This window comes from Suillus subaureus (genome assembly GCF_016647635.1).
Source record: "Suillus subaureus strain MN1 chromosome Unknown BJ212scaffold_199, whole genome shotgun sequence".
Taxonomy (NCBI): domain Eukaryota; kingdom Fungi; phylum Basidiomycota; class Agaricomycetes; order Boletales; family Suillaceae; genus Suillus; species Suillus subaureus.
In genome coordinates, this window is record NW_024538755.1 from 1 (window position 1) to 16,301 (window position 16,301).

General features: G+C 47.9%; 1 protein-coding gene across 1 annotated transcript; it reads left to right on the plus strand.

Annotated features, from left to right (window-relative positions):
• Nucleotides 1-2,938: 2,938 nt before the first annotated feature.
• On the plus strand, nucleotides 2,939-3,355 carry BJ212DRAFT_1289404 (uncharacterized protein; the record flags this gene model as incomplete). Its single annotated transcript, XM_041332054.1, has 2 exons — nucleotides 2,939-3,109; nucleotides 3,158-3,355. Coding segments are annotated over 2 exons (369 nt in total), but the record flags the coding sequence as incomplete, so codon positions are not given.
• Nucleotides 3,356-16,301: the final 12,946 nt, after the last annotated feature.

Here is a 16,301-nt window from a genome sequence, read left to right on the forward strand (position 1 = left end):
GGCCGTGTATTGAAGTGAATATCGATAACACCATGAGCTGAACGTTTGGGAACATAAATGGCATTATCAAAGAATGTGATTTCCCAACAGACCTTGGCGTTGCAGATGGTAACAAAGGATTCCGCTTCAAATCGCTAGCTCGATCGAGGAAAAACGCAACATACCTTTTCCAGGAATCCAACTTGCGCTAGTTAGTACTTGCCTAAGGGCCTAAGGAGCCTGTCAGAGACTTGGAGGGGTAGCGTTTCATCTCCACTGGAGAGGTTATCTACTTAATCTCATATTCCTCATTTACCAACGGCCGCATGGAGCAACGATCTCCAGTCAGATCGCTCCGACACCCCGCCAGGACTATCTCCCTTCAGTTGGTCTGGGTAGGGGAAACTAATAAGACCATTCGGATTTGGGATAGATTATGGAAACAGGGATTAAAGTGAGAAAACTCGTGAACTTTTGGAGGAACACACCAGCAGTCAGACTTCTCAAATCTGGATCGGCTGTATCAATAATTAATGGGGTTTTCTATCAACATGACATCGGATGTGATGTGCACATGAACAAAGGAAATCACTGATACGAGTCATACAAATGGCCCCCCTCTACATGGTTCTGCGGGATTCTTAGGCCATATCAAGGTCGTCCTCACCAAACTAGTGGATGAGATGTTGTTATATGACAGAGGACCGCAGTAGTGGATAAAGACGACGGACATTCTCGTAGTAATAGTACCTGTCTTGATGAAGTCCGAGTCGATGTCAACAAAACTCTGTATTGATGATATCTGGGTTGGCGATATTCCAGACGAACTAACCAACGTTGTATTCGCAAAAAATCCTGGTGTTTCAATTATCGGCCGCCCAACTACATCAGCCGCATCTACACATCGGTCTGGTCCAATTCCTGACCATAACCTATCATACTCCGCCCCCTCGTGAACTTCCGCTTGCAAAGAAGGATCGTGTCGATGAAACCGCGAACGAGAAGGGGAAGGAAAAAGTGGCGGTCATCTAAAATGATTGTTAGTCGACTCTGTAGCAGTTCTCAAAAATTCTACATGTCTACTTACCTGAGGCTGTACTTGTATAATCACAACTGCAACGTAGCAACGATTCATTATCAGTATTACCCGAGCACAACGCCCGACCAAGCAAGGTCCTAGATCACGGTGGACCTCCCAAAGGTAAGAGAAAGACCTACGCACCAGTGACCAAGGACCCTTTCAAGTTTCCACGGCTTTGTCAGCACATGAACCAAGTAGGTTTCACCATATTCATGGCTAGCATGATCACTAGTGTTCCGTGGAAATCCACCTGGTTATCCACTGATGTAGATATCCACCCAGTTATCCACATAGATAACTCGGTGGATAACCCAAGGCCAAAATTCATAGGTGGATAATGTGGATAACTGAAAACCGTGTGGGTGTATGGGGTTGTATTAAATACACTTAAAAAGCTTAAATACCAGGTCTACAAGCTTGTTTCTGCTTGAAGTGAGCTCGAACTAGGATTTAAGCTTGCTTATTTTGGCAGAACTTCATGCGACGTCAAGTTAATGTTTGTTTGGTGACTGGTCGAACATCGACTCGAAAAATGACTGAAAAATTGTGAACTTCAAGTTTTCTCCCTCATCACATGCAGCTGCATCTCAAGGATCGATTAGTTGAGCTTCAACTCTGTCTTGAGGCACTGCCAACAGAGATTCCCATTCCAAAGGAGTCCAAGTACAATTTCTCCAACTTCAGCCCGGATGCTGATTGGACTACAGCAACTCAGAGTTGGATGTCACTGACCCCAAGGATATATCTGAAGATGGCTCAAAAAAAGCGGATTCTTTTGACAGCAAGGCTTTTGATGCTGCCAGTATCATCAATCTTGACTCCACGACGCTAGCTGATGTGCTTGCTGACAAAGATTTGGCACCTGCAGCACCAAAGAACACTGTCACTCTTCTGCTGGCAAGCACTTTGGTGCAAGAGAAGGCCTTGACCAAAGCAGACTGGGACATGACATAGAGTGTAGGATAGATCTAGACTTGTAAATCAAGCTAAATTTTGCAGCACCCGGAATTGCCGGGCCGGTTTTACCGGCAGTGGATATCCACCATACTCACCCGTGGATAACTGACCCTCATTTAGGCCTGGTGGATATCCACAGTGGATAACCCCTCAGAGGGTTATTCACAGAACACTAATGATCACAGCTTGTCGGCTGCCGACCCCTGCTCTAACGGCAATGCCGCCCCCTAGTTTCTCAATAAGAATGAAAAGGGTGACGGTACGTGAGAAAGCAAGGTGGGCCTGACGCAGTGTGAGTCTGACGTGCATCTTATGTCGCTGGAACGCCGGGTTCTGCCAGTGCGGGTGTGTTCAACTCAAACTTGTCTGGTTTGAACGTTCGAGACTAATCAAATGTTATGCTTGCTCATATCCACGATTGTAATCAGATGATGCTACATTGATGCTACGTGTACTCAAATGACAAAGTGCGTGTACCATAACCATCGCAATTACATGCGTCGTCGGTTTAGCACGGCACTTATATCTGCTTAGTCGAGAGTATAAAATCTGAACATTTGATGGCACAACCATCGTTTCTCCACACCCTGAAAGATGACGGACTTCGATGAGCCAGAGGCCAAGCTTGAAGCTCTCTTGAGTCTTGGATATCATCAACTACTATGTACGCCAAGCAATCGCAGAATACAAGAATACCAGACATGAAGTCCCCAGTGCTGATGCAACAGCATTCTACCCCCTCTACCTGATGACAGATACATTTGCCTTCAAAAAGGCAATGAGGCTACTCGAAGGTGCATACCACTAATTGAGCTCAATACTGGCGTCCTCCAACATACGATGATGAATGTGAGTACCGACTGTGAATGATATCTGCTCTGTTGCCAATTTTATTAGTTTGTTTTGAATTAAAACTGTGCGTGCACAGGGATTTCCTTGCAAGCACGCGTTGCAGATGTTCTAGACCAACACCTGGAAGGTCTTAGCGTGGATAAGCTGGCTGAAGCAGTCAACCTCGACGAGATCGAAATTGTACGCGTCTTACGAGCTTTGACCCTCATGGGCTGCTTTAAAGAAGGTAGTACGCATGCTGTCTGCTGACAATCGTCTCTGCAATATGTTGTGCGTTAAACAATTGAGCGAGGCGTCTTTGCAAACAATCGAGTATCTCTCATACTCAAATCATCGAACAACACTGGGTATTATACGCGACTTCATTCTCAGGGTGTCTCAAACGCCGCCCGAGTTTTCTACGATACTATGATCGACTTGCAAGATCACGTGAGGTTGACAATGCACCCCGGCTATTTGGCCTCCAGAAGCGGGTATGAAGGGTAACAACTACAAAGTGATGCAAGACAACGTGAGTTTTCGCCATCACACTCCCCTTCACTACCCTGACACACTTCATAAGAAAGGAAATGTGACGTGTGTACGGGGTCATTTATCCTCGGCTGATGGCTCACAGAATCCAATGTATAGGATTTTCACAGAGCCATGCTTGGCCATAGTGTTATGATGGGCTCTTCTGCAGTGCTACATGATGTCGGATCTGGCATTGGAGCATCTTCCACCCCTTTAGCTGCAATGTTCCTTCACATCAGGATAACCAATCAAGATCTCCCAGAAGTCATGGTATGTGCACAAAATGTGAGCTCAGACATCCAGTGCTCATTAGTATTCCGGCACGCGCATCATTGACACCTGATTGGGCATGGCAGAAAAATTCTCCTGAGACATTCATTGATGGACACATTGACTTCGTGCCAATCAAATTTTTGGAGGACATCTGTTGTTGGAAAGGATGTCTACTATGTAAGGGCCCATTTGTTCGCATTCCTCGCCGATAATTTGATAATCTTACTATATAGCTGAGGAACATTATCCACATGTGGTCGGACGCTGAGGCAGCTGTTGGAAATCAATCCGTCAACATAGTAGTATAGATATTTCTTTTTGTTTGGTGTCGCGTTCACTACCTTCAACGTACTTACTAAATACGGTAACTCCGCTCCAGGTACATTCGCTCGTCTCATTTTTCCCCTTCTTCCCCAGTCTGTTCATACTTGACTGGGGTAAGTCTCACTATATGATACTCACATTCCTTACTGACATAGTACAGGACTTACGAAGTCCTTGTCTCTTTAGACGTGTGACGTCTCTTAGGTTATGAGCCCTGCTTGACGCAGGCACTGATATCGCTACCGAGACCCATCGGACTCTCTTGCACATTGTGAACTCCTGAAATATACCATACCCATTGCATATCACCAAGATCAATATAACATGTGTTTTGAACCATGACTGAAGACCCTCGAGGGCGTGTTGGAATGCTCAGACCCGCTATGTTTGATCAACCAACACATTCACCCGCAAACCTTGGAATCCCAACTATGAACAACTCACGTTTGCCCTCGCGTTTGCGATCTGTCACACCTCACTGTCCAAACATCATTGACGAAAACACATCTGACAAAGATGAGACTCACTTCACACTGAAGAAGTCCATTGACCCATCAAAATTCACCCATCTCCTTCGTCTACGTCCCAAGCTCACATCTACCAACTACTCAACCTGGACAAGCACTGTATACCGTGCACTTGAGACCGTTGGGCTACATGTTTATGTAGACCCAGACTTCACGCAGCCACTACACAGCTTACTCAATGAAAGACACCACCCTGTCCGTTGGAGCAAAGCGAACATGTTCGTCTGCTCAGTCCTCACCTCATGCATGACGGAGGAAGTTATGGCCCAATTAGCACACCTTCAGCACGCCTCCGAAATCTGGACAGATGCGAAATGGCTATACTCGGGTACCACAGCAACAGATTGGACACTCGTCATGGCTTCTCTTGTCACCACCAAATATAATGACGGGGAAGACATCAATGCCCATATAGCAAAGATGAAGGGCTATCGCCGCGATCTCATCCTAATGCGATGGGACATCGATGATGAGTTATTCGCGTGTTTCCTACATATATCCATGCCAGCAGCTTGGAACTATGTGTTTGCAGCTCTCCCTGACCATTACAAATCTGTTGAAGTTGAACGGCGAATCAGGGACGAGTTCGGTGTCCATACAAGCCAATCAGGCGCATCCAGTACCACGTACCAAGCCTCGCATGGAAACAAAGGCCAAAGCAAACTCAGCCATACACCCATACCAGGCCAACCTTTCTGCGAGAACTGCAATATCTCTGGTCATTGGACCAAAGAATGCTACTCAAAAGGTGGTGCGAAGCAAGGTCAGGGACCCCATCGTGACAAGCAGAAGTCGAAGAGAGATAGTAATAAGGGGGACGAGAAGGATGACAAATCCCACAAGGGGAAATACAGGTCGAAGTCAGGCAAGAAAGCCAACCAAGCCGTTGCGGACGAAGATGATGTCAGTGACACCGACGAAGATTCCTCAGACACTGAACACTCATCCTATATCACCAGTCCTCCCTCTCGCTCTCGTTTTGGCTGGATCCTCGATGGGGGATCAACCACTCACATATGCACTGAACAAACAGCCTTTGCTACCTTCACCCCATCAGAGGAGCATATCCAAGGGATCGTGAAAGACAGACCTGTACTCCAAGTCCTTGGACATGGATCAGTACTAGTTAATGTCTCCGTGAAGGGATGTCCTGACCATATCGTCAAATTGACAAATGTCCGATACTGTCCCAATGCCCGTGACAACCTGATGTCAGAAAGCTGTATGGACCGAAAAGGGATGGAGATCATGAAGTGAAATGGGCGACTCACCATTAAGAAACCCAATGGCGAGATTGTGATGGAGGGAAGACTAACCAACAACCTATACGAGATCCATAGTGTCATTGCACCACTCACTGCGAGACACGATATTGCCCTCTCTACCCGTTCAGCACCCAACCTCGAATTATGGCATGCTCGCTTTGCCCATATCAGCCTTGATAACCTCCGCTACCTCACCCGACATAACCTCGTGACAGGTATGGACCTCCGAGGCAATGGTGACCTCCCACCATGCAACGGATGTGCGAAAGGGAAACACCCCCAGGCCCCCTTCCCATCTACTGCAACTCGAGCAAAGAAAACTCTTGATCACATCCATATGGATCTCCAAGGTCCATTCGACAAATCCATTCAAGGCTATCTCTACACCCTCGCCGTTGTCGATGACCATAGTCAAAAAGGGTGGAAGGAATACTTGAAGTCAAAGGACCAAGCCCCAGCCTTCATCAAGGCACTCATCAAACGACTCGAGACATACACTGAACATCATGTCAAGATAGTACACTCTGACCGCGGGGGTGAATTCATCAACTCGACACTGGGAAGTTATTTTGAGCAGAAGGGCATCACACACGAATTTTCAGCCCCTCATACACCTCAGCAAAATGGAGTTGCAGAGCGCTTCAACCGAACCACACACGAACATGCTCTTGCAATGCTCGAAGATGCCAGCATGTCAAAATGCTTCTGGCCCGAAGCACATGAGTATGCAAGCTATGTCCGGAACCAAAGCCCAACCAAAGCACTCTCAAAAATTACCCCCAATGAAGTTTTCCATGGTCATAAACCAGATGTATCTACCCTCCGCATTTTCGGCTCTCGCTGTCATGTCCGAGTCTCTCCCAAGTTTCGGAAGAAGCTCGAGGCTCATTCCATCGACGGTATCCTCTGTGGTTTTGAACGAGGCTCTAAAGCTTACAAGGTCTGGATTCCCTCTAAACACAAATTCATCTCGTCTCGTGATGTCATAGTCTATGAGAAAATCTTCAGCCAATTCAACAATGAACCTGTCCCTACTCCTAATATCTCCACTCCGAGTGAGGGGGTGCCAAAATCGACTACCATTGTTGACTCCCCTACTTGGACCGAGGGGGTGATGGATGGAGATGCCAATCCAACCATGAATGAGACACCAACACTCGTCAAAGAACCCCCAACACTCGCCAAAGAACCCCCAATGCTCGTCAAAGAACCCCCAATGCCTACACCAGCTACTCCACCAGCTCAACCTCGACGTTCAGAGCGTGTCACACGACCATCATGGAAGAAACAAGCAGTGGACACCCAGAAAGCCAAGTCTGAGAGGGAAAAGAATGATCAGAAGGCAAGACGAGAAACTTGAGCCCAAAGGCAATGTAAAAACGACACTGACACACCACTGGTTGAAAATACCACTGTCGGCAAGGTTGCCCAGCTCGCTTATCTCGCAGCCTATGGCCAACGAACCCCAGAACACTTTCGGGCAGCTTCTACCTGCACCGAGTGTTACAATAACGGTACCCCCTATCTCTTTTTCCGTACTCATGTGTATTACGTCATGACCGCACCTGGATGTGCCATCACTAGACCAGCGTCCACATATATTTGTATTACAGCATGACCGCCACGTGCCGTCATTAGCTGACTCATTGCTTATCTCTGACTCGTCTTGATGACGTATATCCCTGACGTCATCGCTTATCTCTGACTCGTCTTGATGACGTATATCCCTGACATCATCGCTTATCTCTGACTCGTCTTGATGACGTATACATACCGGCCCTAAAGTAGGCCATACCTATATAAACCAGGTCCTGTACTTAGATAGACTTCACTTTAATCTACTAGGTTTAACCTGCATTATCCTTCGCTTAGGACCCCCAATCCTAAGTCGTCGTATAACCGATATTCAAGCCAAAGACACTCTCTTCGGCTTGTCTTAAGAACCTTACTTTTGTGAGGACACGATCCAGCTTTAGGCGTACTCTTATCGAGTACCTATCGTCGCGCCCATCCTAGTCGACCTACGGCTTGCCGTAACAAAAGATTAAAGTCCACCACCGACCCTCTTATCAAAAGAGGTTACAAGAACCAGCAGAACTCAGCGAGAGAACGAGAATGTTCCCCTGAACTAAGAAGACATCACTCGACCAGACGCTCAGGATGTCCACTGTCACCAACCCCCCAGAATTGAAGGCCGGAGCTCCGTCCACCTACGACGGGAGCCCTGCTCAAGCGCTACGTTGGCTGTATGCAATAAAAGCATACTTCGCACTTAACGCCACGATCTACAATACCGACGAAAAGAAGGTTATTACCGCTTTAGCATATATGACTGAAGATAGTGCTATGGGTTGGGCACTTACTTTTTACACCGAAGTTGATAACTCCGCCGCTAAATCCTACGGAACTTTCGCGAATTTCGAGACCAAATTCAAGGAAGCCTTCGTACCTGCCGACGCTGTTGGTACCGCCATGAACAAACTTAGGACGTTGAAGCAGACAGGCGATATCACATCCTACATCGCCAGTTTCAAAACCCTCGCTGCACAAGCAGGTGTTAAACAAGACGCCGTCCTAATCACGTTCCTCAATGACGGATTGAAGAAGGGGATCGTGAACTCCGTCTATCAGATGGAAACCATCCCTATGGATTTCGACAAGTACATCGCCGCAGTCATAAGACTTGATAGCAACTACCAGAGGGGTGTCGCATTCAGATCCAACCATCGAATCACCACCAAACCCTCCGGGCAGTGCTATGTACCTAGACCTTCCATTGACCGACACGACCCAAACGCCATGGAGGTAGACCGGCTCACTGAAGCCGAAAGAAGTGACCATATGAAGAAAGGACTATGCTTCACTTGTCACCAGAAAGGCCATCTCACTAAAGCATGTCCGCAGAAGAAGAAGGTCCCAGTTCGAAGGGAGGAGATGAACGATAGTGACTTAGATGATGAAGATACAATGGTCCGTCGCCTCGCAGAGGATTTTTAGTATGGAAGACTGGATTGGCGTCAGTATCTTCCGATGTAACCATCAGACTTGTACAGAGTATTGGAGTAAGAAAGGAACTTCGCATCCCCATTTCCCTCATCTCCAAAACCCGTCTGAAAACCGTCGAAACAACAGCTGTTGTAGACTCCGGCGCTGCCGGAACCTTTATTTCCGAAGAGTTCATCAAAACTCACGGAATTCGAACGCATAAACTCTCGAAACCATTCCGGGTCACTACTGCGGATGGAAGTTATGCGAAGGGAGGCGCCATTACCAGATATTGCGTCCTCATCGTCAAAATAGACAACCGATCTATGATTGGGAAATTTAACATCATGCGGCTTAGCCGACGCGATCAAATTTTATTAGGGGTCCCCTGGCTACGCGCCATGGACCCGGTAATCCGATGGAAAGCCGAAACATTAGAACTTTCCAGGACAGAGAAGAGCGACCAAATCGAAGAAGAAGTCGATAAGGAATGCAAGAAGAATAAGTTGCCCCCCCTCTTTCGCAAGAAGGAAGAAGGAAAGGAACCAATTCCGGTTGTAGTGCTGCCTAAGGCACCTCCTAGGAAGATGGCCGAAGAATCACTGCACGCCACGGTCGAAGAAGTAATTGACGAAGAAACAATCCCATCAGCACTACCTGATCTGGACCCTATACCTGATGACGAGGACGACTCTTTTGATACGAAAAATGATGTATGGACAACTGACTACGCACCACCTGTACGAGAAGTCTCGACCTATCATCTAGAAGATGATGAGTTCTTGGTCGAGTACCCCGCCGACGCCTCCGAGCTTCGGGTAATCACCAACGTCTCATTAGACATGCCATTAACGAAAGACGGAACTAGCACGTTAGAACAGCAACCCAAGATCGCACCCCTACCGCGACCCGCTGAATATATCAAGACTAGTAATAAGGCCCAGCAATTTGCATTGGCTGTCGGACTTGAGCAGAAGAAGAAGTCATTCGAAGAACTTGTCCCCTCCTACCTTCACGACTTCGCCGATATCTTTGCAAAAGATGGCCTGAACCAGTTACCACCGGAACGACCTGGGATAGATCACCGAATAGACACCAAGCCTGGGTTTATTCCCAAAACGTCCAAAGTATACCCATTATCCGAAAAAGAACGAGAGGCGGTCAAGGTATTCATTGATGAAAACGTCCAGAAAGGATTTATCTCCGAATCGAAGTCACCACAGGCCAGCGGTTTCTTCTTCGTAGGAAAGAAGAGTGGAGACCTTCGCCCTTGCCAAGACTACCGGTATATCAATGAATGGACTGTTAAGAACGCCTACTCACTTCCATTACCGCTCTCCCTTATTGCTTGGTTACACGGTGCCAAATACTTTACAAAGATGGATGTTCGGTCCGGATACAACAATATTCGCATTCATCCGGACGATCGGTGGAAAGCCGCCTTCACTACGGAATACAGGCTCTTCGAGCCAAACGTCATGTTTTTCGGTCTTTGCAATTCCCCGGCTACCTTCTAGGCATACATGAATAAAACATTCCAGCAAGAGGTTAATGAAGGATGGCTCGTTATATATATGGACGACATCCTAATATTTTCTAACGACCTCACTTCCCATCACGAACGTACTCGGCGCATCCTTGAAAGAATTCGACAAGAAAGACTCTTCCTTAAACCGGAAAAATGTACCTTCGATGCTAAAGAAGTGGAGTACCTTGGAATGATTATCCGCCCCGGGTGTGTAGCAATGGACGATGCTAAAACCACTGGTATTCGGGAATGGCCCACACCTACCACTGTAAAAGAAGTACGGTCGTTCCTGGGTTTCTGCAATTTCTACCGGAACTTCATTTCCCACTATTCCAACATCGCCAGACCATTGATTGATCTTACCAAGAAAGACGTCAAGTTCCTTTGGACGGAACAATGTATATCTGCCTTTGCCGAACTAAAGGAATGCTTCATGAAGCAGCCAGTCCTTCGGAACCCGGATCCCTCTCGACAATTTGCCGTTGCCACCGATGCATCTCTCGTCGCCACTGGAGCGGTCCTGCTCCAAACCGATGATAACAGCGTCTATCACCCGTGTGCATACCTGTCTCAGACATTGAACCCTGCAGAACGAAACTATCAAATCTTTGATCGCGAACTCCTTGCAGTTATTCGTGCATTAACTGAATGGCGTCATTATCTGGAAGGAAACCCTCATCCTATCATCGTATTCACCGACCACAAGAACCTCCTGTATTTCAGGACCACACAAAAACTGACCCGCCGACAAGCCCGATGGCAATTAATCTTGTCATGTTATGATATCGAACTCCATCACATCGCCGGAACAAAGCTTGTTGTTCCTGATGCCCTTTCATGTCGTCCTGACCATGGGAAAGATTCCCCCGATGACAATACCAATGAAACGCTTTTGCCGGACTCCATGTTTGTTCGACTCCTTGATACTGAGCTCATGACTACGCTCGTAAACCCTGATCCCTCCGACCCTGATCCCATTTTCACCGCTGCTACCGATGCATTAGATGGTTTATCGCTTCCCCCCATGAAATCAGCCCTTTCAGACTGGAAAATCACAGACGATATCCTTTATTACAAGGACTGCGCCTACGTCCGCCCTGCCGGCCGGCGCCTCATTTTAGAACGATGTCACGACCACCCCACGGCCGGCCACCCTGGCCGTTTCAAAACTGAAGAGTTGGTTAAACGGGATTTCTGGTGGCCTGCTATGGGCACCTTTATTCGTAAATACGTTGAGGGTTGCGCTCTCTGTCAGCAAATGAAAACCGACACTCATCCGACGAACCCCCCACTTGTCCCCATTCCCTCCATCGCCACTGCCCCTTTTACTCAGGTTTCCGTTGATCTAATAACCGACCTTCCCCCCTGTGCGGGTTTTGATTCTATCATGGTCGTGGTCGACCATGGGCTTACGAAGGGGGTAATTCTCATCCCTTGTACCAAAACTATAACCTCCGAAGGAGTCGCCAACAAATTCTTCAAATACGTCTATCGGCAATTCGGCCTGCATGAAAAAGTCATTTCAGATCGTGGTCCACAATTCATATCCAAATTCTCTAGAGCCCTCGCCAAGCTTCTGAAGTACGACATAGCTGCCTCCACCGCCTATCACCCTCAGACCGACAGACAGACCGAACGACTCAACCAAGAATTGGAAACGTACCTTCGTATATACTGTCAGAGCCATCCCGAAAACTGGGTAGAACATCTCCCCATGGCAGAATTTGTTCACAATCATCGAAAACATGACTCTCGCAACGCATCACCTTTCTTCCTTATGATGGGATACGAACCAAGAGCCCTTCCACATACCTTATCTGACTCCACAGTCCCTGCAGCAGCAGACAGACTCCGATCGCTTCAGAAGTCTAGAGAAGAAGCACTCTCCTGCCACACCCTTGCGATGCAGTGCATGGCAGAAAGAACTCATGGACAGAAATATCATCCTTGGAAGATTGGAGATAAAGTTTGGTTATCTGGAAAGAACCTGATCACACAATTGCCTTTGCGGAAACTTGCTCCCAAGCGATATGGTCCATTCCCAATCACCGCTGTCCTGTCTCCCATCACGTTCACACTCCAACTACCACCTCAGTGGAAAGTTCACCCCACGTTCCACGCTTCTGAACTATCGTCCTATCACGAGACAGAAGTACACGGACCGAACTTCCACGATCCACCCCCTGATGTCATCGATAACGAAGAGGAATATGAAATTGATGCGATCTTATCGCATAAAGGGATGGGTAAACGAAGACGCTATCTCTTATCGTGGAAAGGATATTCATCTGCCAGTAACGAGTGGGTTCCTGAGGAGAATCTCGGAAATGCTTCCGACATCCTATCCACCTATAAGAAGGCCCATGGACTGTAAAATCCCAACAATGTCCCACATCGAACGACTACGTCTCTGTATCCTTCGTATCGAAGAACTTACCGCTGCTATGAACACCGTCGCTGAAGGAAACGCCCACCCCCTTACACTCCTAGACTATCAAACCGCCACCGCTGCCAACCTCGCACAACACACTGCCCCCTCTGATACATCGCCACCGACTTCAGACTCTACCCTCACCCTTACCGACGACTCCACCCTCACAGACTACTTCTCCATCATTGATCAAGTCGAAACCAGCGCCCTGTTTGAATCCGCCATTACCTCACAGCAATACGCTATTGAGATAGACCGCCTCCTTGGAGAAAGAGGAGCGATTTCCAGCGGTCTCATAATTAGGATTATCAGAGATGCCAGCCTCATTGATCGAACCGCCGCACTCCTTGATGATGAATGTCATCAAACTATCTTCCGTCATCTTCATATCCGCATTCGCAATACCGCAATCCGACTCTTGCCAGAGGACACAAGAGACGCTATCAGAGAAGCCATCCACATTGTCACCGAGCGAATCGCTCTCAACCCCATCGCTCGACCACCCTCTCCTCACATCGCCGTCCCTGTACCCCCACCAACTCACGTCGCAACTACTGAAGAACGTCAGGATAATCTTATCCCTCCTATTGCCGTACTTGACGTACCAACTACTCCTTCGCCTGACCCAGTCACACGTACCACACGACGACTCCCGCTCAAGCGAAGATCCTCTCGCCTCGCCGCCAAACGAGCCGCTTCCGTATCCCCCACTAAAGCACCACTCAAGCGATCACGGTCACCTTCCCCTCCAAACCAGTCTTCATCTGTCACAGTTGTGAAGACATCGCCGGTCGATAACGTCGTATGCCGTAACTGCCATGTTGCCGGCCACCGTCACAAGAACTGTCCCGCGTATTATTGCAGAGTTTGCAAGGAGTATGCGCCAGGTCATCTGTCGGTCTTCTGTAGAGAACTAAAGGGAGAAGCGGTTATTCCTTTGGTATGGACTGACGTTGGCTTCTACGACGCACTCGCTCGCTGGGAGATCGAGCAAGACGCCATCGCTCATGCTGAGCATTTGGCGCAACCTATTGTCACTGTCACGGAGGAACAAGACGACCTTCTTGACTCCAATTACGATGCGGATCCCATCTACTGGGCAAACCAGGATATGTGAAGTCGGTGACTTCATCGCTAAACAAGGGGTAATGTTACAATAACGGTACCCCCTATCTCTTTTTCCGTACTCATGTGTATTACGTCATGACCGCACCTGGATGTGCCATCACTAGACCAGCATCCACATATATTTGTATTACAGCATGACCGCCACGTGCCGTCATTAGCTGACTCATTGCTTATCTCTGACTCGTCTTGATGACGTATATCCCTGACGTCATCGCTTATCTCTGACTCGTCTTGATGACGTATATCCCTGACGTCATCGCTTATCTCTGACTCATCTTGATGACGTATATCCCTGACGTCATCGCTTATCTCTGACTCGTCTTGATGACGTATACATACCGGCCCTAAAGTAGGCCATACCTATATAAACCAGGTCCTGTACTTAGATAGACTTCACTTTAATCTACTAGGTTTAACCTGCATTATCCTTCGCTTAGGACCCCCAATCCTAAGTCGTCGTATAACTGATATTCAAGCCAAAGACACTCTCTTCGGCTTGTCTTAAGAACCTTACTTTTGTGAGGACACGATCCAGCTTTAGGCGTACTCTTATCGAGTACCTATCGTCGCGCCCATCCTAGTCGACCTATGGCTTGCCATAACACCGAGGCAGACCAATGGTGGAAGGCAATGCATGAGGAGATTGAGATGTTGCAGAGAAGAGGTACATGGGAGCTAGTCGAGAAGCCGAAGGATCGAAAAGTCATAGGGTGCCGATGGACATATACCCTCAAGCTTGGCCCAGATGGCGAAATCACACAGTACAAGGCACGGCTTGTTGCACAAGGATATTCACAGATCCCAGGTGTTGACTATAGTGACACATTCTCACCAACTGTCCGACTCGACTCGCTTCGTGTGATACTGCACTTTGCAGCTTCACATGGCTGGTACCGAGGACAAGACAACGTCACCGGGGCATTCCTCCACAGTAAGATTGATCACGAAATCTATATGCGACAACCTGAAGGTTTCAGTGATGGCACCGACAGAGTTGCGAAACTCTTACTTAGCCTCTATGGGATCAAACAAGGCTCGCACCTGTGGAACAAACATATGCACCGGGCACTAATCTCCCGCAACTTCGTCTGCTGTGCCTCTGACCATGCAGTGTATACCCGCCATACGAAGACAGGCACATCAATCATAGCATGGCACATGGACAATGCCATTACTGTCTCTAGCAGTATTGAGACACTCACGGAGACTCATGCCGAGCTACACAAACTGTTTGAGATGAAGGAAGAAGACCCAGATTGGCTCATGGGATTCACGCTCACCGACGATCGCAAGAATCACTCCGTCGCTATCTCACAAGCCCAGTACATCAACACGATCTTCAAACATTTTAGAATGGATGGATGCAACCCCATACAGATGCCAGTTGATCCAAATACCATCCTATTGAGGGCAGATGGCCCTAAAACAGATGAAGAAGCTGCGGAGATGAAGAAGCTACCATACCATGAACTCATCAGAGCAATCACTTGGATTGCAATGGTCTCACACCCGGATCTCACATTCGCCAGCAGCCACCTCGGACAATTCAGTGCAAATCCAGGGCAGGCACATTGGAGAGCTGCACTGCGCGTTTTACGTTACCTTGCAGGCACACACAGCTTCTGCCTCATGCTCGGGGAGAACAGCGAGAATGCAGATGTCCTCACCGGATACAGCGACTCAGACTGGGCACAAGATATTGACGACCACCAGTCAATTTCAGGATACATCTTCACCCTTGGCGATCGCGTCATATCATGGAATAGCAAGAAACAAACCACCGTCGCAGCCTCGTCAACCGAGGGAGAGTACATGGCCCTCTCACATGCATCCAAACAGGCAATATGGCTGGGATATCTGTTGCGTGATATCGGAATGTATGACAAAGATCCTGGCACAGAGATATTCGTCGATAACACTGGATGCATTAGCCTTGCGAAGGAAGCGCGTTTCCACGCACGCACGAAACACATTGACGTTCATTACCATTTCGTCTGCGAACACGTCGAAGATGGTACTCTCGAGCTCATACATATCCCATCAGCCGAAATGCTCGCCGACGGCCTCACGAAACCACTCGCACGTCTCGCGTTCCAGAAAATGATTGACGAGATAGGTCTGTTGCCAGATTGAGGGGGTGTGTTGGAAATCAATCCGTCAACATAGTAGTATAGATATTTCTTTTTGTTTGGTGTCGCGTTCACTACCTTCAACGTACTTACTAAATACGGTAACTCCGCTCCAGGTACATTCGCTCGTCTCGTTTTTCCCCTTCTTCCCCAGTCTGTTCATACTCGACTGGGGTAAGTCTCACTATATGATACTCACATTCCTTACTGACGTAGTACAGGACTTACGAAGTCCTTGTCTCTTTAGGTACATACTATATCAGTCTGTTCATACTCGACTGGGGACTTACGAAGTCCTTGTCTCTTTAGACGTGTGACGTCTCTTAGCA